We start from the raw sequence: 18,826 nt of genomic DNA, 5'->3' as shown, positions 1-18,826 counted from the left end.
TTTCTTTTGTAGTTCTTATTCTTACCTATGATTCCCACTCCCTAACACAGACAACATATATGCATACTTTTTTATAGTTTGTTTGCTTTGGCTGGGTTTTTTTGACTTAAGTATTTTAAGAATTTGCAGAGGTTATGCCTCTGTTTATAGATCCCTTATAGGATAGTGATATATAATCACATATTTTATTGGCACAAAACATGGTTGTTTCATCTTTATTTTTTAGTTCTGAATTGTGAATTTGGACAAATAAGTAAAATAAACAAGTTCAGCATATTGATCATTTACTTAGTAATCACTGGGGAAACATGAGAATCTGAAGAAAACCAGGACGTCCAACTTTTTTTTTTTATTGTTCCTAGGAATCATCAGTCAGCTCTTTCAGAAGATTGTAGTGATGAAAAAAGATCAATTGTGTTTGTCCTTTTTAAAAATGTGTCTGGCATTTAAGCTTTCCACAAGAGAAAATTAATATATAAAGCTGTACTGGATGACACAGAAAAGTTGATATCTTATAATGGTTCTATAACAGACAGGTTGAGAAATAACTAATTATCTCTTTCACACACAGAATGTGTAGGTCTAATTTTAAGATCCATATGTGATAAGTCTTGGAGAAAATTAGTGGGATGGAAATCTTGTTATTTGTAAAATAAGTTAGATAATTATTTTTATTAAATTGAAAAAATTTTTATTTTCTTTTTTAGTTTGTAAAGGTGTGCTTTTTTTTTTTTTTTTTTTAAGAGAAATTTGCCTTTATCCTTCTGAAGGGTCACATGTTGCCAGTGGCAAGGGTTCTGTCATTTCCTTCAAAGCTCTATTTGTTTATATTTTGTACCTTAATAAAATTAGCCATTTTTCTATGAAGACCAAAACTAAAGATTTTAAATACATCCTGTCCTCATTTTTACAAGCTCTTCTACTTCCTAAGAAGATGATGCTGTAAATTTATGCTGCCTTTAACTATACCTACAAGATTATTAATCAAAGTTGATGACATTTAGTTCATTTATTGGTAGTATGCAGAGTGAAGATGTGACAATTTAATGTGGTCCATTTTGTCTGCTTTTTTCTATACTTTTTCAAGGTAGATAAGATGATGCTTTTAGTATTTCTCTGGAGAATATTTTCCAGGGTCAGTTTTGCAACATCTGTAGTTATGAAGCACTTTTATGGATACTCTGGCAAAAGAGAAGAGAAAGCTTTATTTAAGCTGGGAAGGAATTTGGCCAAAAAAAAAAAAATCTGTTTTGGAAAAACAAAAAAAAGCATGTAACTGAATCTTATGTTGGTATGATTTATTTGAATTTTATTTCTCAATGTAGTTTAGCTTTATATGTATACCACAGTTGTCTTTGAGATGTGACAATTTCTTTTTTTTTTTTTTTTTAGGAAAAAAATGTTAGTTCTAGATTGTGAATTTGGACAAATAAGTAGAATAAACAAGTTCAGCATGTTAATCATTTACCTAGTAATCACTACGGAAATTTGAAGAAAACCAGGATGTCTTTTTTTCTTTAGGAAAAAGGTATAGGTATATATAAAACCACCACCAACTAATTGTCAAAATTTTTACTTTCAAAAGTAATGTACAACAACAAAAGCTCCACATATAGGAATATTAACTGAAAAATATTTTAGGAAAAAAAAATTTTAGGAAAAAAGAAAAAAAGAAATTGGGCCTGGGATTGTTAGTCAACTACGTTAATAGCTGAAACGTTAACTGTCTATTAAGAGTATATGATGCAAAATCTTAATCCAAACTAAGTTTTAAATGGAATGCTGATTTTTTTTATTAATAACATACCTCAAAGCAGACTTTTCTCATAAATACACAAACCTTTATTTCTATTACTTGATTTTTTTTAATATACAGTAAATAAATGCATTTGTTTTATTTATTCTGGAATACATACTCTCCCAATTCTACCACTTCCCCTCACCATCTCCAAGAAACTCACAAAGAAAACAAATACACATTTTGACTAGATGTCCTTTATTAAAAATATATATGTAAATAAAAAATAAGTAGAAGTAAACCAGATAAATTTTGCGGTTTTGATAGGTATATTTTTATGCACTACTTACAATGCATTCTGTACTGAATTACCTTTGCTTTACAAAAGAAGTAGCCCAGGGCTTCCTCAGCTTTGGTCAAGATCACTACTACTTGAAAAACAAATTACAAATATGCGTCAGAGGGTGGGCACTCCGTCTCTGCTATAATTTGTATGTATTCACTTGGGGGTCAGCCTTACTGCTTAGGTAGTCCAATCGTAGAACAGACTTGGTTTGTCTTATATTAATACTATAGAGTCTGAAAAATATTGTGTATGATGAAAATATGTACTTAATATGTAATCATTCTATTTTTTTAGTTATTGATTTGATTTTCTGCAAATGAGATTTAGAGAACTATGTTTTACTTGAAAATAATTAAATACTATATTTATTTTTCAGTTAATATTCCTGTATATGGAGCTTTTGTTGTTGTAAATTACTTTTGGAAGTAAAAGTTTTGACAATTAGTTGCCAGTGGTTTTGTATATACCTATACAACTTACTATTGAAAAGTATCTTAATTTTGATCAAGTTACTTTGTTATATTGTAGTCCATCTACATTGTAGTTAATACTATTATAATTCAGAAGCTATTCTGAAAATGAATATCTAGTATGCTAGTTTATATTTTAATATTTATGATAAATCATCCAGACTTATGTAAATGTTCTTTTTAAGTTCTGTACTATTATGTGAAGTTTGTTATATAAACAAAATTGATTTTGCGCATGAATGTAATTAACACATGTAACAAGTATTCATTTAACTCAGATATGAAGTAAAGCCACTTGCATGAAGATCAGTCTAATTTATTATATACATATTGTATTACAAATATAAAAATATATTTGAAAGATGTTATTATCTCAGAAACTACATACTGCACTCATTTATATATGTAGAATCATATATTTACTCTAACTTGCTTTTTTGTTTAACTATTTGTGGATCTCTTTCCATGTCAGTACACTGATACCATTTACTATTCTGAATCCTACTTGAAGGTAGTATCTTACTCTTTTAGCATAATGAGCTGTGTATGTACTTAATGGGGCCACAAATACTTTACTTTGTGTATCTACTCCAAATACAGTAAACATTTCATTAATTTCTCTATCTAGATTGATGAATCATTTAAGTTAGAGAGTTGATATTGTTCATTGTCAGCATCACCAAGATAAATAGCAGCAACTCAAAATGAACTGAATTTTCCATTTTTGACCCATAGAGGTTTCAAGTGCACATTATTATTTTTAAAGAATTCTGACATTTTAGAAAAAGAGATTTTGTACACTTTCAGTTAAGTTTTGTCATTTTTACATGTCAAACAGCCAGAGAAATTAAATGACTTGTTCAAGATCGTACAAGTTAATTAACAGAGGTGGAACCAAAGAAAGCTGAGGTCTTTGTCTACATTTACTTTGAGATAATCATGATTTTTAAATATGGTGTACAAATTGTTTCTCCAGTGATTACAGCAATGATACTCTGAAGTATATCATCTGATGTTTTTAATTGTCTGAAATAGAACTTCCTCTTTTAATTTCAGCATGATCTTTTTTTCTTTTTTTTTTTCCCCAGAAGTAGGTCACTTGAATATTTTTATATGATTTCTTATATATTTGCCTTTGTGTTTAGTTCTACATAGCCAGATACCATTAGTCAGAGTGTATATTGATAGTCAGTCTTTTTAGCCAACTGATCATTGTAGCTAAATGTTTGAAAGTGTTGATTTCAAGTGTTTGTTAAATACTATAGTGATTTTTTTGTTCCCTTTTGCTTACCCAGCAGAGTACTGAAAAATAAGAGGCTGAAAAAAGTGAAAGCCTAAAACTTGTTTTAAATATTTTGTCAAATGAAAGTTTTCCTAAAATTAATTTTCTTTCAGTGCATTTTAGCTTTTTAATGGAAAGAAATGGGTATTTTTAATTACATGTGACTTTGAATAATCAGAATTGGATTATAGAGAAATCATTAAGTATGATTCTCTAATAAGGAAACTGATTTTAAGAAATTTTACCTTTTGCCTTTGTTAACTTAAAAACTTGGTTTGTCCTCATGACTGCCACTTTTGTATGACTAGTTGAAGAAATAATTTTGTATTTACCAATCTTTCAAAGGTATTTCTTGCTAGAAAGTATGTTTTATTTTTTCTTAATAAGCCAGAAGATATTTTATCTTCTTGCTAAAATTAATATCCTTAATGTAGAAAACAGATTTTTACATTGTCAGCTGTATGTATTCATTTTTGTGTATTTCTTAATTCCTTTAACTGATACTGCCTATTTAAATAGTGACTGATGCTATTTGAAATTAAATTTAGGACTAGGAGAAAAGTAAATATCAACTAATTTAACCTCTTATTTTAAAGATAAACAAAGATCCAGTTTAGTTCATTCCTCAAATCATAACTTCAGCGGCTGACCCAACACTGACTTAATTCATTACCTTTTACTCAACACTGATTGCTTTGGCAATTCCAAATCACCAAAGTTGCACCTCCATAGGTTGACTATAAATAAGCTCTTAACATCACTATGAAAGTGGAGCAAAAATAATTATATGTAATACATTTGCAGTTACAATAATATGTTTTCCCCTAATATACCTGGTTTTTCTTTTCCCTTTCCGTTCCCCTTCCCCTTCCTTCTTCTCCTTTCCTTTTCCTTTTCCTTTTCTTGATCTCCTGACCTTATGATCCACCCGCCTCAGCCTCCCAAAGTGCTGGGATTACAGGTGTGAACCACCGCGCCCAGCCCCTAATGTATCTAGTTTTTCTAAAATACCTCATGTGATATTAACACGCAGAAGCAAAAATGGTCTAATTTTATGCTTTTTAAATAGTATCCTGCAGAATCACCAGATTGTTTTGTGGATTTTCCTGTTCCATTTTCTGCTTCCTGGACACCTCAGGTAAATTCTCCTCAGGTAAATTCTTAAATTTGTTTTAAGTAATTAAAAAGTACAGTTGTCCCAGAGTATCCATGGGGGATGGATTGTTGGACCCTGTGTAAATACCAAAATCCATGGATACCCAAGATATGAAATGAGACTTTGTTTATAGCCTGTGCACAATCTTCTGTATACTTTTAAGTTATCTCTAGATTATAATACCTAATACAATGCATATGCCATGTAAGTAGTTATTATACTGTATTTTTAAATAGTTTTATTGTTATTTATTTATTTTTGAATATTTTCTATCTGCAGCTGGTTGAATCTGCAGATGTGGAATCTGTGGGTAGGGCCAACTGTAACTCTTTTTACTCAGGTAGTCTTTATAGGTTATGAAGTAATCTTTTTTTTTTTTTTCCAGTTTTCCTTACGCATTTATTTATAAACACACCTTCTATAATGCTTCTTTTATATTTCCTTACAGTTAATGTCCATTTTCTTTCTCCCTCTCTACACGCACACACGCACCCACTCACACCCACACCCACGCATACACACACACACCCCCACCATCCAGCCTGTAGATATTTATGCTTCATTTTCAGTAAACATGCAGAAGCACTTTTGACAGACATTTTCCTTTAAATTTAAATTCTGAAGAACTCTGTAGAAAGCAGTGAATGGTAACTGAAGAGTTGAGTGAAATTTTTCATATTGCTAAAACTTGTAACATTGATTACATATCAGAGAATCCTTTTCAGAGGAGAATGAATTGTGACTGAAAACATAAACCTTGCCATTTCGACTCCATTTTTATTGTTTTAAAGTATTTGTCCTTAGTTCATCTTTGAACTCGTATTATATTCTCTTATTTTGTGCTTTAGAACATTCAATATTTTGTGTAAAGAATACAGAAGATTCTCCTCTTCTGTCAGTTGAATTTCACAGTACATTGATGATATTAGCAAGATAATGTTTTATAGAAGTGCATTGTAAACTATAACATATAGATATAAGGAGGTATGATTATCAGTAGTACTATCACCATTTCATGTGTGTGATTTTTAAGGATGTGGCACAGTGTGATTAGTTAGGACATAGTTCTTCTTTCACCAAGTAAATTGTGGCAGTTGGTAATAAAAATGTTCTCTCCGATAAAAATGGAGAGAACATTTTTATTCTTAGACAAAGAGAAAAAACATTTCTAGTGACATTTTACAAATATTCTGTAAATAGAGGCTACTCATTTTGGCTATAAAATTTTGGTTAGATTTAAGTAGAAAATTATGCTTTTATTTTAAAATATAAATACATGAGTAAAGTAAATATATAAGAAATTAGTAAAAAATAAAAAGCCTAACAGGATTTAAATAGTCTTGTCAAGGCCAAAATGCCATTTTAATTATATATTGTATTTATTCAAAAATTATTTTTCTCATATTCTTTTTTTTGTTTTTTTTTTGAAGTCCCAATCTCCCCACAATGGAAGTGGAGAAAACATAGCAAAATAGAGAAGAGAGAGCCTGTAATTTGCTTTTGGTGTTTTGATGTATACAATAAGTAAGATACTATGTTGATTTTTTTTCTGTTAAAGAATTGGAATTATGCATACATTTTATAGTGTTCTTTTATTTTAAAAAAATTTTCATTAAACCCATGTCTCTTTTTTTAAAATATACATTTTCTATTGGCTCTGGAATTTTAATCTTGATGTTTTAAGTGAGATCATGAGAAAATATAGCTAGGTTGTGTTGCTCTTTCCAGGTGTTATTTCTAAATTATACTTTAATATTTATCACAATTCCAAGGTTGAAAAATACACCGTTTATGAGTTTCTTTGTGTTTTAGATGTACATAATTCGAGAAGTTTCCCCAGGCATTTGTCTGTGGAAAAGTTTGCAATGCCATAAAAAGATTGTTTAGTACTTACTTTATTTTGCTATTTAACAAAATTAGTTGGCGGCTGTCTACTAGACTGGAAAATCTTTGAAGGCAGTTTATCTTAAGTTTTATATCCACATGCTCAGTGCCTTATTCATATAAACATGGAATAAATATTATATTAGTAATATTAATTCAAATTTAAATTTCAGGTTTAATTGGGTTATACAAGTTTTCTGTTTTGTAGTAACTCTAAGAAAATGTAGAATTAGTAGTAATGAGTGTTATAAAATCTTTATTTGTGGAATATACTGAAATTCTTAGCGAAGTACAGATAAATTATGCAACCTTTTATCACAACTCAGATTTGACAAATGTTAATATTTTGTCATATTGGTTCAGATATGTCTATATTTCTCTTTCTCTTAAAAATAAAATGTTTTAAGAATAGCTAAGACCTGACCCCCTTTTCTGTCCCTCCTTCCCGTCTTTCTTTTCTTTGCTTCTCTCCCTTTAGTAACTGTTTACCCAAAATTGGGTTAAAAAAACAAAAAAAAAAACAAAAAAAACCCAGAAAAATAAAGATCTTCCAAGTTTAAAGTTTAAACATATATTTTGATACTAATTCTTTGTTAGTTATATGGGATATAAATATCCCTGTGGCATGTCTTTTAACTTGGTGTATATTTTGTCATACAGAGTTTAACTTTCAGTCTGGTCACATCCTTCTCTTGTGGTTTCTGTTGTGTTTCAAATAAGAATCTTTCATATATTTTTCTGAAAAAATATTCTGCTATAGTTCAGAAAGTTATTTTTAATATTTAAGTATTTAAGTATGAGATAGCGCCTATTTTCTATATGCTTATACAATTTGAGTGTGTCTTCTTCATTTATGCGGGTTGGGGGCTGATTTCACAGTTTTTTTTACACATGCCATTAATATTTAGAAAGTTTAAAAAATATATCATTTACGTATAAGATTCTGGCTGTACATCATAAGGACTTTGGATGGTACTAGCAGTGTGAACTCTGAGTCTTTTAGACATGGTAAGAGTGTTGATAGTTTATGTTTTGAAAATAAGAAGAAATGTGAGACTTCTTTGTTATATGTGTGATCCTTTTTAATTGGCTGACTCAAACAATTCTGCTTGTGGGAATTTTTTTTTTTTTTTTAATTTTTAAACAGTTGTCTCTCTTAAGCAATAAAAATGTTACTGTTGTAGTTTAGTAGCAGAGTTAGATTTAAGAGATGGTAAATAGATTTCAGATAATTGATTTTTTAAAAATCCCTTTCTGCTTTTGTGTATTTCCTCTTTGGTTTCAGTGTTTCTGAACTTTAAACTTGGAAGATCTTTATTTTTCTGTGTGTTTTTTTTTTTTTTTTTGGTAATATAATAGACATGGCTTTGTGGCATCCATATTAAAAATGGGTAATTTTCCTTATGGTCCCTGTCTTCCTGCTGGGTTGATAATGTTTTGATGTATTTTTCTTTTGCTCTGATGAGAGGTCTGCTGCTGCTGCTCTGACATATTCATTTGGATGAATAATTATAACTTGCACAATGTCAAGCTGAAGATGGTAGGGTTTTGTGCGTCATGACAAGCCTAGTAGCCAGTGCAGGTGTCTCACAGCATGATCAGCAACAGCCAGTGTATTCTGGCTCAGAGGAGACATTTAGAGTAGTAAGAAATCAGCACCAAGGGCAAGGCTGCTGCTACTATTGCTGCCATGATACGTGCCAAAGGAACACAAAGTGCTTCTCAAAGACAAGTGTCTAAGCACCTCTTTGTAGATATTTACTTTATTTGTTTGCTCAGTTAATCTTTTATAGATTTTAGCATAGATGGTAAGAACATCTCATGATTTTATTCTACTTTCTAACATCACAGATGTTCCAAAATATATCTTTAATAATTGTTTTAGACTTTTACATACAGGTCACATGTGTAAATACTCTTGACTGAGACTATAGAATTCCCTACTGTCAGATTTTAAGTGCACTGATATTATGATTATAAAAAAATGAAATTCCTTTTGTCTAGATCACTGATCAAGCAAAAATGGATGTTAAAATTGCAATTTTGCCTGAAAGTGTGCCACTAAATGCAGGCTTGGTGAAGTATTCTTGCCATGGGCAGTTGGAATCCTTAGGTTCGGTGTGGTGTAGTAAATAGTGGTCTTTATATTTTTTATCATGGAAATCTTATATTCTTGGAATAATGCCATGGATGCAAGAAGAGCAAAACTAATGATAAAGCCTCTGGCTGAAAATCTGATGGTGAAGGAAGAATTTGTAATTAAAGGAAGCAGTCCTATTACATAGCAGGGAGCATGATCCATTAGTTAGAGCAGCATACTAGCAGTTGGGTATTCTAAGTTCTGTTTGCAGTTCAGCCATTAATTTAATTGTATTAGTTCAGACAAGTCACATAACTGCCCTTTGCCTCAGTTCATATGTACTGTGTATGGAAATGGTGAACCTTTTTTCTTTTATGGATATGTAAAGAAAAATAATCTGGTTTAAAACAAACGCAGTGTTGGGGCAAATCCCCCCAGTTTTTCACCCTAATGATCCTGTGGAAGTTCTTTTGACCAACTGGATTTTTTTTCTTTCCATTTTTTCTCTGCTGTTTTTGTTGGAGGACTTAACAATAGTAGTGGAATTTTTTTCACTCTTAAATTGGTTAATTTCATATGCTTTTTCTTTCTTGGCAGTCTTACTGTTGCCACAGTGGTATGACTAAAAGGACATCAAAAGGATCAAAACAAAGAAAATTTATTATTGAGATTATGTGATATGGTAGAAAAAGTATCAGCGTAGGAGTCATTTGACCTATAGACTTATCAGCTGCCTTTCTTTTATTTTTCTTTCTTAATAGCTAATTATTTATTTAAAAAGTAGCCTGTATTGATTCTAAAAAAGAAGAGAAAGAGGGAAAATACAAGCAAGTAAAATTAAAATGTAAAGTTACCATCAATGCTTTTATTTAGGCAGTAGTATTGAGGTGTCATTGTATAATGGTTTTGAAACTATGCTTGTCACTTAACAAAGTTTCATTAAAAAATATCATTGATAATACTGTGCATTTGTTATTCCAAATAATTCTTAGAATTACTTGGGTTTTAGTTACAATTGGGTTTACGTTTATCCAGCAAATTAAGAATTAATATGGCCAAAGTCTAGAAAAACATTATCTCTACATTTACTTAGGTCCTTCAGTAAAGTAGCAATGATTTCCTAATCTACATGTTACATATTTTTGTTGAATTTTTTCTTAAGTTTTTAAAGATTTTTGTTATTTTTAATGTAGTCTTTTTAATTGTATTTTTTAGTTATCAGAATGTGGGCAAGCTATTAATTTTTTTAATGTTTTATTTTGATCAAATATGTGAACATAGCTTCAGGAGTTAAGTTTGCATGGTTTTTTTTGTTGTTGCTGTTTTTGCTTTCTTCTTTTTAGAAAAAACAGCATAGCCTCCATCTCACCTGTTTCTCCAGGGGCAAACACTTTTGACTGTTAGCTGTTTCTTTCAGTAGTTGTCATTACATGCTTTTGTGTTTATACTACTTTTTGTTTTGGGCATTATCTATTAACTTCCACTGTAGATAATGAGGAGTTTGTTGTTTTCTCTCCCTACCCTCACTCCATCCTACCTTCCTGCTTTCCCCAAATAACTATATTGTAATTTGGATAGTAATATTCAGTGTTTACATTATAATGAAGATATTTGTATCCTATGTAGATATAAGTAATGTGGTTATTTATATCTAATGTAATGTAGTTAACTATGATTAATTTTCCTTTGTCATCCTGGTGTTTATCATTCCTAGAAGTAACTTTTTTTTAAAACTTTTCCATTTCTTTAGTTTTCTAAGTTGTTATAACTCATTCAACCCCCATATACTAAAATACCAATGGTATTTCTAAGTAAATGTGTTTTATGGGCAGTGGGATGGATATGTGACTTTGAATTTCACTTACTTGCCAGATTAAAGAAGATATTATATCGCTATAGTTTCAGTTGATTTCTAAGATTATAAAAATTGGTTTAAGCTTTGTAGAAGATTTGAGATCTGTGCATTGTGAGCACATGAGATACTTGTGGAATGGCAAAGCTCTCCCATGAATTTAAAGACCCAAAGAGACTAGTTATATGGAACAGGTTTTTTTTAATCAAACGCCTTCATTATGAGGTACATTAATTGATTTACTTGCTGATGTTAATAAATATGACTTTATTATAGACCTTCACAGTAGGCTTCATATCTGCTCAGCCACTGTAGCATAGTGTAAAGAGAATACAGAGTCTAAAAGTCTGGGTCACATTCTGGCTCTGTCTTTACCAGTGCATGACCTTGTGTAAATCACTTATTTATAAAAAGAGAGAAATAATATCTGTGTCATAGATTACATATGAGAACAAATTGAGGTGTTGTATATGAAAATCCTTTCGAATTGTAAAATGCTGTACAAATGTACACAGTGATGTAGGGAGTTAATGCAGTTTGTAAATTGGTGAACTCAATATAGTGAGAGCTACTGTGGGCAAAGAAGTGATCTCATGTGTAATGATATTTGTGTATTTATACACACATACCTGTCCGACAACAGTTACTATCTATATATTGAATTACATATACGTTAAAGACTTTAAAGACAGCATTTTATTTATATGCAATAAACAAGGAGTTTTCTGTGTTCAAAAATGAAATAGGGATGATTAATGAAAAATCATGGTCAATCTCACCAGGCTACGTGGATGTGAAAGGTGACTACATATACATCGTACTATAAATAACAGAGAAAAGAGACGTTGAGAGAAATACTGTTTGGTTTCACAGTTTTATTGGTTAACATATTGTGAGTACTTCGATGAACTTAATGCTTAATGTTACGGTTTGGAGTAACTCAGTAAAATATTCTTATATAGCAGGTGTCAAGTAAGAGAAAACATATGAGTATCAGTCTCCAAATGACTCCTTTAATGTTGTGATCTATATTTTAAAATACTTTTGTATAAAAATTATTTTAGGTAATATCAGTGAAGCAAATTTATTTTAATGTGAGTATAATTTATTAACATTCTTTCTCTCATATTTTGTTCCTGACAGGGACTCTGGTATTTTGATACACTATGTCTATATCTATTTAAATTTTTTTTTAATAATCCAGGGGCTAATTTGGAATATATGGTTGTTTATATGCTTGTGCATGCATGTATGTGTGTATATGTTTTAAACCTTCATTTCTGAAAAACAGATGCCCATTGAAGAATAAAGATCTAATAGGTTGAAGACAGAAATGATAGATACTTCAGTGACAAAAAGTGTTAATTCAAATATGACCTCCTAGCAATGCTAATAAGTAGAGCTAGAAAATATTTCCCCCCATCTTGTTGTGCCAAGATAAAAGTTGAATATTAGAAGCCCAACCAATTTATTAGATAGCTACAGAGTTGGAAAATATTGGAGTTTGTAAATAGTAGAGACACTGAGACAGTATTAATTAATTAATTAATTAAATGATGTCACTGTTAGCAGTTAGTTCCCTGGCTCTGGCTATGAGAATAACATTGGCAGCTAGCAACAAACTGGTATTCTTTCTATTAGTTTTGAGCTTATCTGATGTAAAGGTTTTTATGATCATTTATTTTTTTATTTCATTGATTTTACAATGATGAAAAATTAGATATAGCTTACTTTTTTCTTTAGGGATGGTAACACTCTTTTGGGTATAACCTAACTGGAACAAAAAGCTAGTCTTTTTTCTTTTTTTTTTCTGGTCCACTAATTGGCTTTTTTTTTTTTTTTTTTTTTGAATAGTTCACAATATAGTATGCTAAGGATAAGATTGAAAGTACCTACTTATTTTCAACATGTGCTTGAGGAACTTTCTTTCGCTTTTCAAAAGTGGAATTGCTACAGTTACTCTGTGATGACTACACATAAGGTGACTATGTTTTATTTGGTCCTGTGGGCAGATACCCTTTTCACATGAATGAAAAACACTTGCAAATGTTTTAAATGATCAGTGATCAGTTATAGTCAAAGTAACTTAAGTATAGAAGAGGTGATATGTTCTTTATGGATTGCTTGACGGGTAACAGTATTTGACCAAATTCAGTTACAGATAAACCTGTAGAAAGAGTTGAAAACATCAATGAAGCATGTAAGTAATTTCAAATGAACTGAATATTTAGATTTATCACCTCTTTAAAGATACCTGATGGACATATTACAAGTAATACTAAAATTAAATTTCTTAAAAAGCTTTATTTCTTAATATTCTCTTTTTCTATTTATACTTTTGGAATCGCCAAAGATGAAGGAAAAAAAAGGATTATTAGAATATTTATCTGCAAGTATTATAGGGAAGAATAAAAAAAATCAGAATTGAAAGCAACTGTTGCAAGTACCAGAAAATTATGCTATTAATTTAAGTGTCATCAGAGCACAAAAGATCACATTCTGGCACTGTGTGGAAATTATTAAAATACTGGAAATAATAGTACTTAAGATGAAGATATTATACTCTAAGATCTGCTTAAGTGACATTATTACTTCACTTCAGGTATTATGAAAGTAACAAAATGCTTTTAAAGATAATAAGCATTACATTCTGAGATTGGCAGTGTTCATACTTTTCTGCTTAAGTGCTTTCCTTGCTTAACATAATTTAATAACCGTTATGGGGAAGTAGCTAACATCTTAGTTCCCACATGTATCTTCCCCCCTTCTCCAATATATGCACATTTATATATCTATATATACATATAGAAGTAATACAGTTTTATTCTTTTTAAGTGTTGGGTGTGTGAACTCTTCTGCATTCTTTGTCCTTACTGTGAGGAGTGTTACTATTTTGTGTTTTTTAAGTTCCTAATTGTTGAGAAAACTAACGAGAAGCTGTTAGTTTCTACACATCTACTGCTGTGTAGATCCGTTACTGTTCAGAAATCAGAACGACTGGTTTTTTTCAATAGCTTTATTGAGATGTAATCAACATACAGTAAACTGAATGTATTTAAAGTGTATGGTTTGCTGAGTTTTGACAAATATCTACACCCATTAAATTGTCACCTCAATCAGGATAATAAGCACATCCATCATATCCCAGTCACCTCCTTCCCCATTGTTGTCCCTCCCTTTAGTCCTTCCCAACCTTCCCCCTGGGCCTCAGGCAAGTACTGATCTGCTTTATGCTACCATTGATTTGTTTGCAATTTATAGAATCTTATATAATTCTGTGTACTTTTCTATACCAGTCTTTTTTTCCTTAGCATAATCACTTGGAGATTCAACCATGTTGTAGCATGTAATATAGTTCATTCTTTTTTTGCTGAATATTGATGGATGTGCCACATATTGGCCATTCACCTTTTGATGGACATATGGGTTGTTTTCAGAATTTGGCTAGTAAAATTTTCTCCAAATTGATCTAAAGATTCAATGCAGTCGCAATCAAAATCCCAACAGCTCTTTTTTCTTTTTTTTTTTTTTCTAATTTAAGAAATTGACAAAATTATGGCTGGTTGCAATGGCTCACACCCATAATCCCAACACTTTAGGAGGCTGAGACTAGAGGATTGATTGAGCCTGACAGTTGGAGACCATCTGGGCAACATGGTGAAATCTCGTCTCTACAAAAAATACAAAAATCAGCTCGGTGTGGGGGCAACGCATCTGTAGTCCCCCAGCTACTAAGGAGACTGAGGTGGGAGGATCAGTTGAGCCCAGGAGCTCGAGGTTGCAGTGAGCTGTGATCATGCCAATGTACTCCAGCCTGTGTGACAGAGAGACTCTGTCTCAAAAACTAACAAAAAACCAAAAAAACAAAATAAAAACAAAAACATCCTGAAATTAACAGAATTATTCCAAAATGTATGTGCAAAGGCTGCAAAGGTCTTATGATAGTTAAAATAACTCTGAAAAAGAATAAAATGAGAAGACTAACACAACCTGATTTAAATACTTACAACTCTAGTTTTTTTCAGGATAATTTGGTATTTTCGTAAAGGTAGACAAGTAGATCACTGGAACAGAGAATTCAGAAATAGACCCATACATATACAAACAGCTGTTTTCAACGAAGGTACAAAGATAGTTTAGTGGAGGAAGGACAGTCTTTCAACACATGGTGCTGAGACAATTGGATATCTGTAAGTGAAAATGAACTCATTGATCCATATACAAAAATTAATTTATAATGAATTATAAACTTAATATAAAAACATAAATATAAAGCTTCTAGAAGAAACACAGGAAAAAGCATTTGTAACTCTAGGCTAGGCACATATTTCTTGGTATAACACCAAATGCAAGGTCCAAAAAAGAACAAATTGATAAATTGGTCTTCATCAAAATTGAAAATTTCTGTTCTTGAAAGACATTCTTAAGAGAAATTAGAAGCTAGATTAGAAAATGTTTGCAAATCATATTCTGATGTATTTAGAATATATAAAGAACTCTCAAAGCTCAATAATAAAACTCAAAATGGACATTGTTTATGTACACACATTCTATATTTTTCAAGGATAACACTTTCACTACCATTGAAGCTGTATATAAATTTATTTCATGTGAAAAAAGTTTTCAAAATGTATTTACTAACTCTTAGAGAATTGAACTTACGTCAGTTGCTTATCTGTTTTTGCCTAGGAATCAGGTAATTCTTGCTTCCATCTTCACTTTCTTTGCAACAGTTTTTTTAAAAATTATTATACTTTTAAGTTTTAGGGTACATGTGCACAACGTGCAGGTTTGTTACATAGGTATACATGTGCCATGTTGGTTTGCTGCACCCATTAACTCGTCATTTGCATTAGGTATTTCTCCTAATACTATCCCTCCCCCATCCCCCAACCCCACGACAGGCCCTGGTATGTGATGTTTCCTGCCCTCTGTCCAAGTGTTCTCATTGTTCAAATTCCACCTGTGAGTGAGAACATGTGGTGTTTGGTTTTCTGTTCTTGTGGTAGTTTGCTGAGAATGATAGTTTACAACTTCATCCATGTCCCTACAAAGGACATGAACTAATCCTTTTTTTATGGCTGCATAGTAATCCATGGTGTATATGTGCCACATTTTCTTAATCCAGTCTATCACTGATGGACATTTAGGTTGATTGCAAGTGTTTGCTATTGTGAATAGTGCAGCAATAAACATACATATGCATGTGTCTTTATAGTAGCATAATTTATAATCCTTTGGGTATATACCCAGTAATGGGATGGCTGGGTCAAATGGTATTTCTAGTTCTAGATCCTTGAGGAATTGCCACACTGTCTTCCACAGTGGCTGAACTAGTTTACACTCCCACCAACAGTGTAAAAGTGTTCCTGTTTCTCCATGTCCTCTCCAGCACCTGTTGTTTCCTGACTCTTTAATGATTGCCATTCTAACTGGTGTGAGATGGTGTCTCGTTGTGGTTTTGATTTCTGCAACATTTCTTACTCAACCACATTGCTTCAGTCAGCTTCATGGTGGTGTATGTTGATGAAACAGTTCACGCAGTTCTTCCACTTCACTTCTTTTTGCCCCAGGGATTTTCTAATGCTAAGACCCAGGGATTTTCTAATGCTAAGACCAAGGATGCTTGTGGGAGCCACTAGGCATACATACATATCCACACCTGTAAGTGTGAGAGACTGAATCCCCATTAGGGCAATTCAGCCAGTGGTGTGGAAGCCAGAAAAAAATGCTCTTGCATTCTGGTTCTTGGACAGGAATTCTAAGGAACTTTCTCTACAGCTTCTTACAGAGCTACCATCGACTACAATAACCAGCTTGAAAGCACATCCTTATTTTGCATTCCCTACTGTGTTTCACTCTTTTCAGTTCCCACTCTTCATTCCCTGAGTTCACTTCCAATAAATTTTCCCCATACATGTCCTTGTCTCTGGTTTTGCTTTCTGGAGAAATTTTAAGCTTGGGCCAATTGTCATTGTTATATGCTACAGATGAAGATATGTAGGACAAGGTCCAAATATACCAAGCATACTTATAGCCCAGAAATTTACCTTCTTAGAGAAAATTCTGATGTTTGCTTTTTGATTATTTGACGTATTTTTCAAGATTGAACAAAACCTATGCAATTATATATGACCTCCTAAGCAGTATAACTTGGCAGGCCTTCTTTAAAATCAATTTATAAATCAAAGGCTGCACTAGGCTTCTTTCAAATTATTTCCTTGCCTCTAGAAAATTGTAATCTTCTTCACAGTTGCTGTCGGCTTCCTTTGACTTGTCACTATTTGAAAAATTTTCTGTGACTTCTATATAACTAACAGTGGGTAATAGGCACTGACTTCTTAGCTGCACTTGTACCTAATTTGTAGAATGTAAGAAAAGTGTTTCTCAATATTTCAGTGATAGGTACTAATACGTTTTTTAAAGTGTTTAGACCTAAGCGTACAAGTAATTCGGCAGTAAAAAACTACTGATTCCTTGACTAAAATTACATTCCCTAGTCATGGAACTAATAAAATTTTTGTTTATCTCCTTATTCATTGACTTGTGCTTCTTAAGCAATAGTTTTAAAATGAGATACATTTTAAGACTTTAGAATAATGATACCCAGTTTTTGCATGGTTTATTTCATTTATTAAACATGAGCAAGAATAACCAACCCTGTCCTTACTCTGCTTAATTATCGGGGTCTTTGACTCATTTATAACTTCCAGTATTAAAATTGGCAAGAATTGCCGAAAGCAAGTGATGGTGCTTCAGTGTTATAAGACTATTCAGGAAATAGAATAAGCCATTTAGTTTTTTTGTAAGGTCATGATTTGGTGACCTTTGAATGGAGTAACTTTCTAATGGTTCATGATCTCAAGGTTTAAATGTCAGATATGCTGGTTGGGTGGTTTGTTCAGAAATCTTTTCAGTATGTGTGTTCGGAAACTTTCAGGTGCATTAACACAGAGATCCCAAATACAGATCTTTTCACGGATGAGCCCTTATACGGAACAGTTCAGGTAATTCTGATTTAGGTACAGAGAATTTCATTAAGTGCCTTAGGAGAACTTATATTGGATTGATCTCTTAATATCTTTATGCCTGCTCTTTTCAAATCATGTGGAGATGTCTATTTTTTCCTTAAGATTAATTCTTTTTTTTATTCTTCTGACCTTTGGTTTTTCACCATAGGAAGATTAGACTCCATATCAGGAAATATTTCCCCGTTAAACTTAGCTTCTGTGCTCCTTCTGCATATAGTATTATAGAGGTAGTTTTCTAGTTTCTCTTTTGGCCTGTGCCTCTTTTTTCTCCTACAGTCCTACCCCACGTTAAGGTAGACCAACAAATAGATTTTTTTAAAGTCTGTGGTGGGTTGGTGTGCCTTCAGCATGGACCTTTGTTGCAGACCTTTTGTGGAAGGTGAAGTAGAATGTACTTGGCTGTTATTTATTCTCACCTTGTTTTATGTTTCCTAACTTTCTCACGGTGTTTCCTCCCCTTTTGGGGGACTTTTTAAGGACAAGATGGTGCTGAGAATCGTGTTCTTTTCCTTCTCATACCATGATAAGGCTTAGCTGAGAGGCGTCTGCATTATCTTGATTTCTAGGATACTTTTCTTCTCTGTAAGACAGTTACTGCTTTTGGGGCATGCAGCCTATGTATGTATGTTTAAGGATTGTTTTCTGTTGCTAATTTCTGTTGTCTTTAATTTTTTCTCTTATATTTTTATTCTTCATTTCCTTATTATTATTGTATGCATGCACAAAACAGATGGCATTTTCCTTTGATTAGCAGATCTGAAGTTCTGGGTGTAATTTTTGGATCTTCACTGTGTTTAAGCTATACAGTTGTTTTGCTATTCCTGTTAAGAATTTATGGTTCAAAACCTATTCCAAAACTCAAGAGTTTTTTGACTGTTGCAGTTTTTCTCCTATATTTTAGGCAATAATGGTAGATTTATAATGCATTTTTTACTTCTCCTTTAAATACATGGTGATATAAAGTATAATGTAATCCAAATATTTTGA

General features: G+C 31.9%; 1 protein-coding gene across 4 annotated transcripts in view; it reads left to right on the top strand.

The window, feature by feature from the left end:
- FANCL (FA complementation group L) overlaps positions 1-18,826 on the top strand; it is a 77,724-nt gene that overhangs the window by 40,045 nt on the left and 18,853 nt on the right. For 3 of the 4 annotated variants that reach the window (XM_025353744.1, XM_025353743.1, XM_025353742.1), the window contains one exon: positions 4,906-4,974. In XM_025353744.1, coding sequence (XP_025209529.1) covers positions 4,906-4,974 — 69 coding nt within the window. Of the gene's footprint in view, positions 1-4,905; positions 4,990-18,826 lie in introns of all 4 variants that reach the window. The other variant, XM_025353741.1, reaches the window with a different exon arrangement.

This window comes from Theropithecus gelada, chromosome 13, assembly GCF_003255815.1.
Source record: "Theropithecus gelada isolate Dixy chromosome 13, Tgel_1.0, whole genome shotgun sequence".
In the NCBI taxonomy this organism is placed as follows: domain Eukaryota; kingdom Metazoa; phylum Chordata; class Mammalia; order Primates; family Cercopithecidae; genus Theropithecus; species Theropithecus gelada.
The sequence above is the reverse complement of the archived record's forward strand: the minus strand, read 5'-3'. Positions and strand labels throughout refer to the sequence as shown.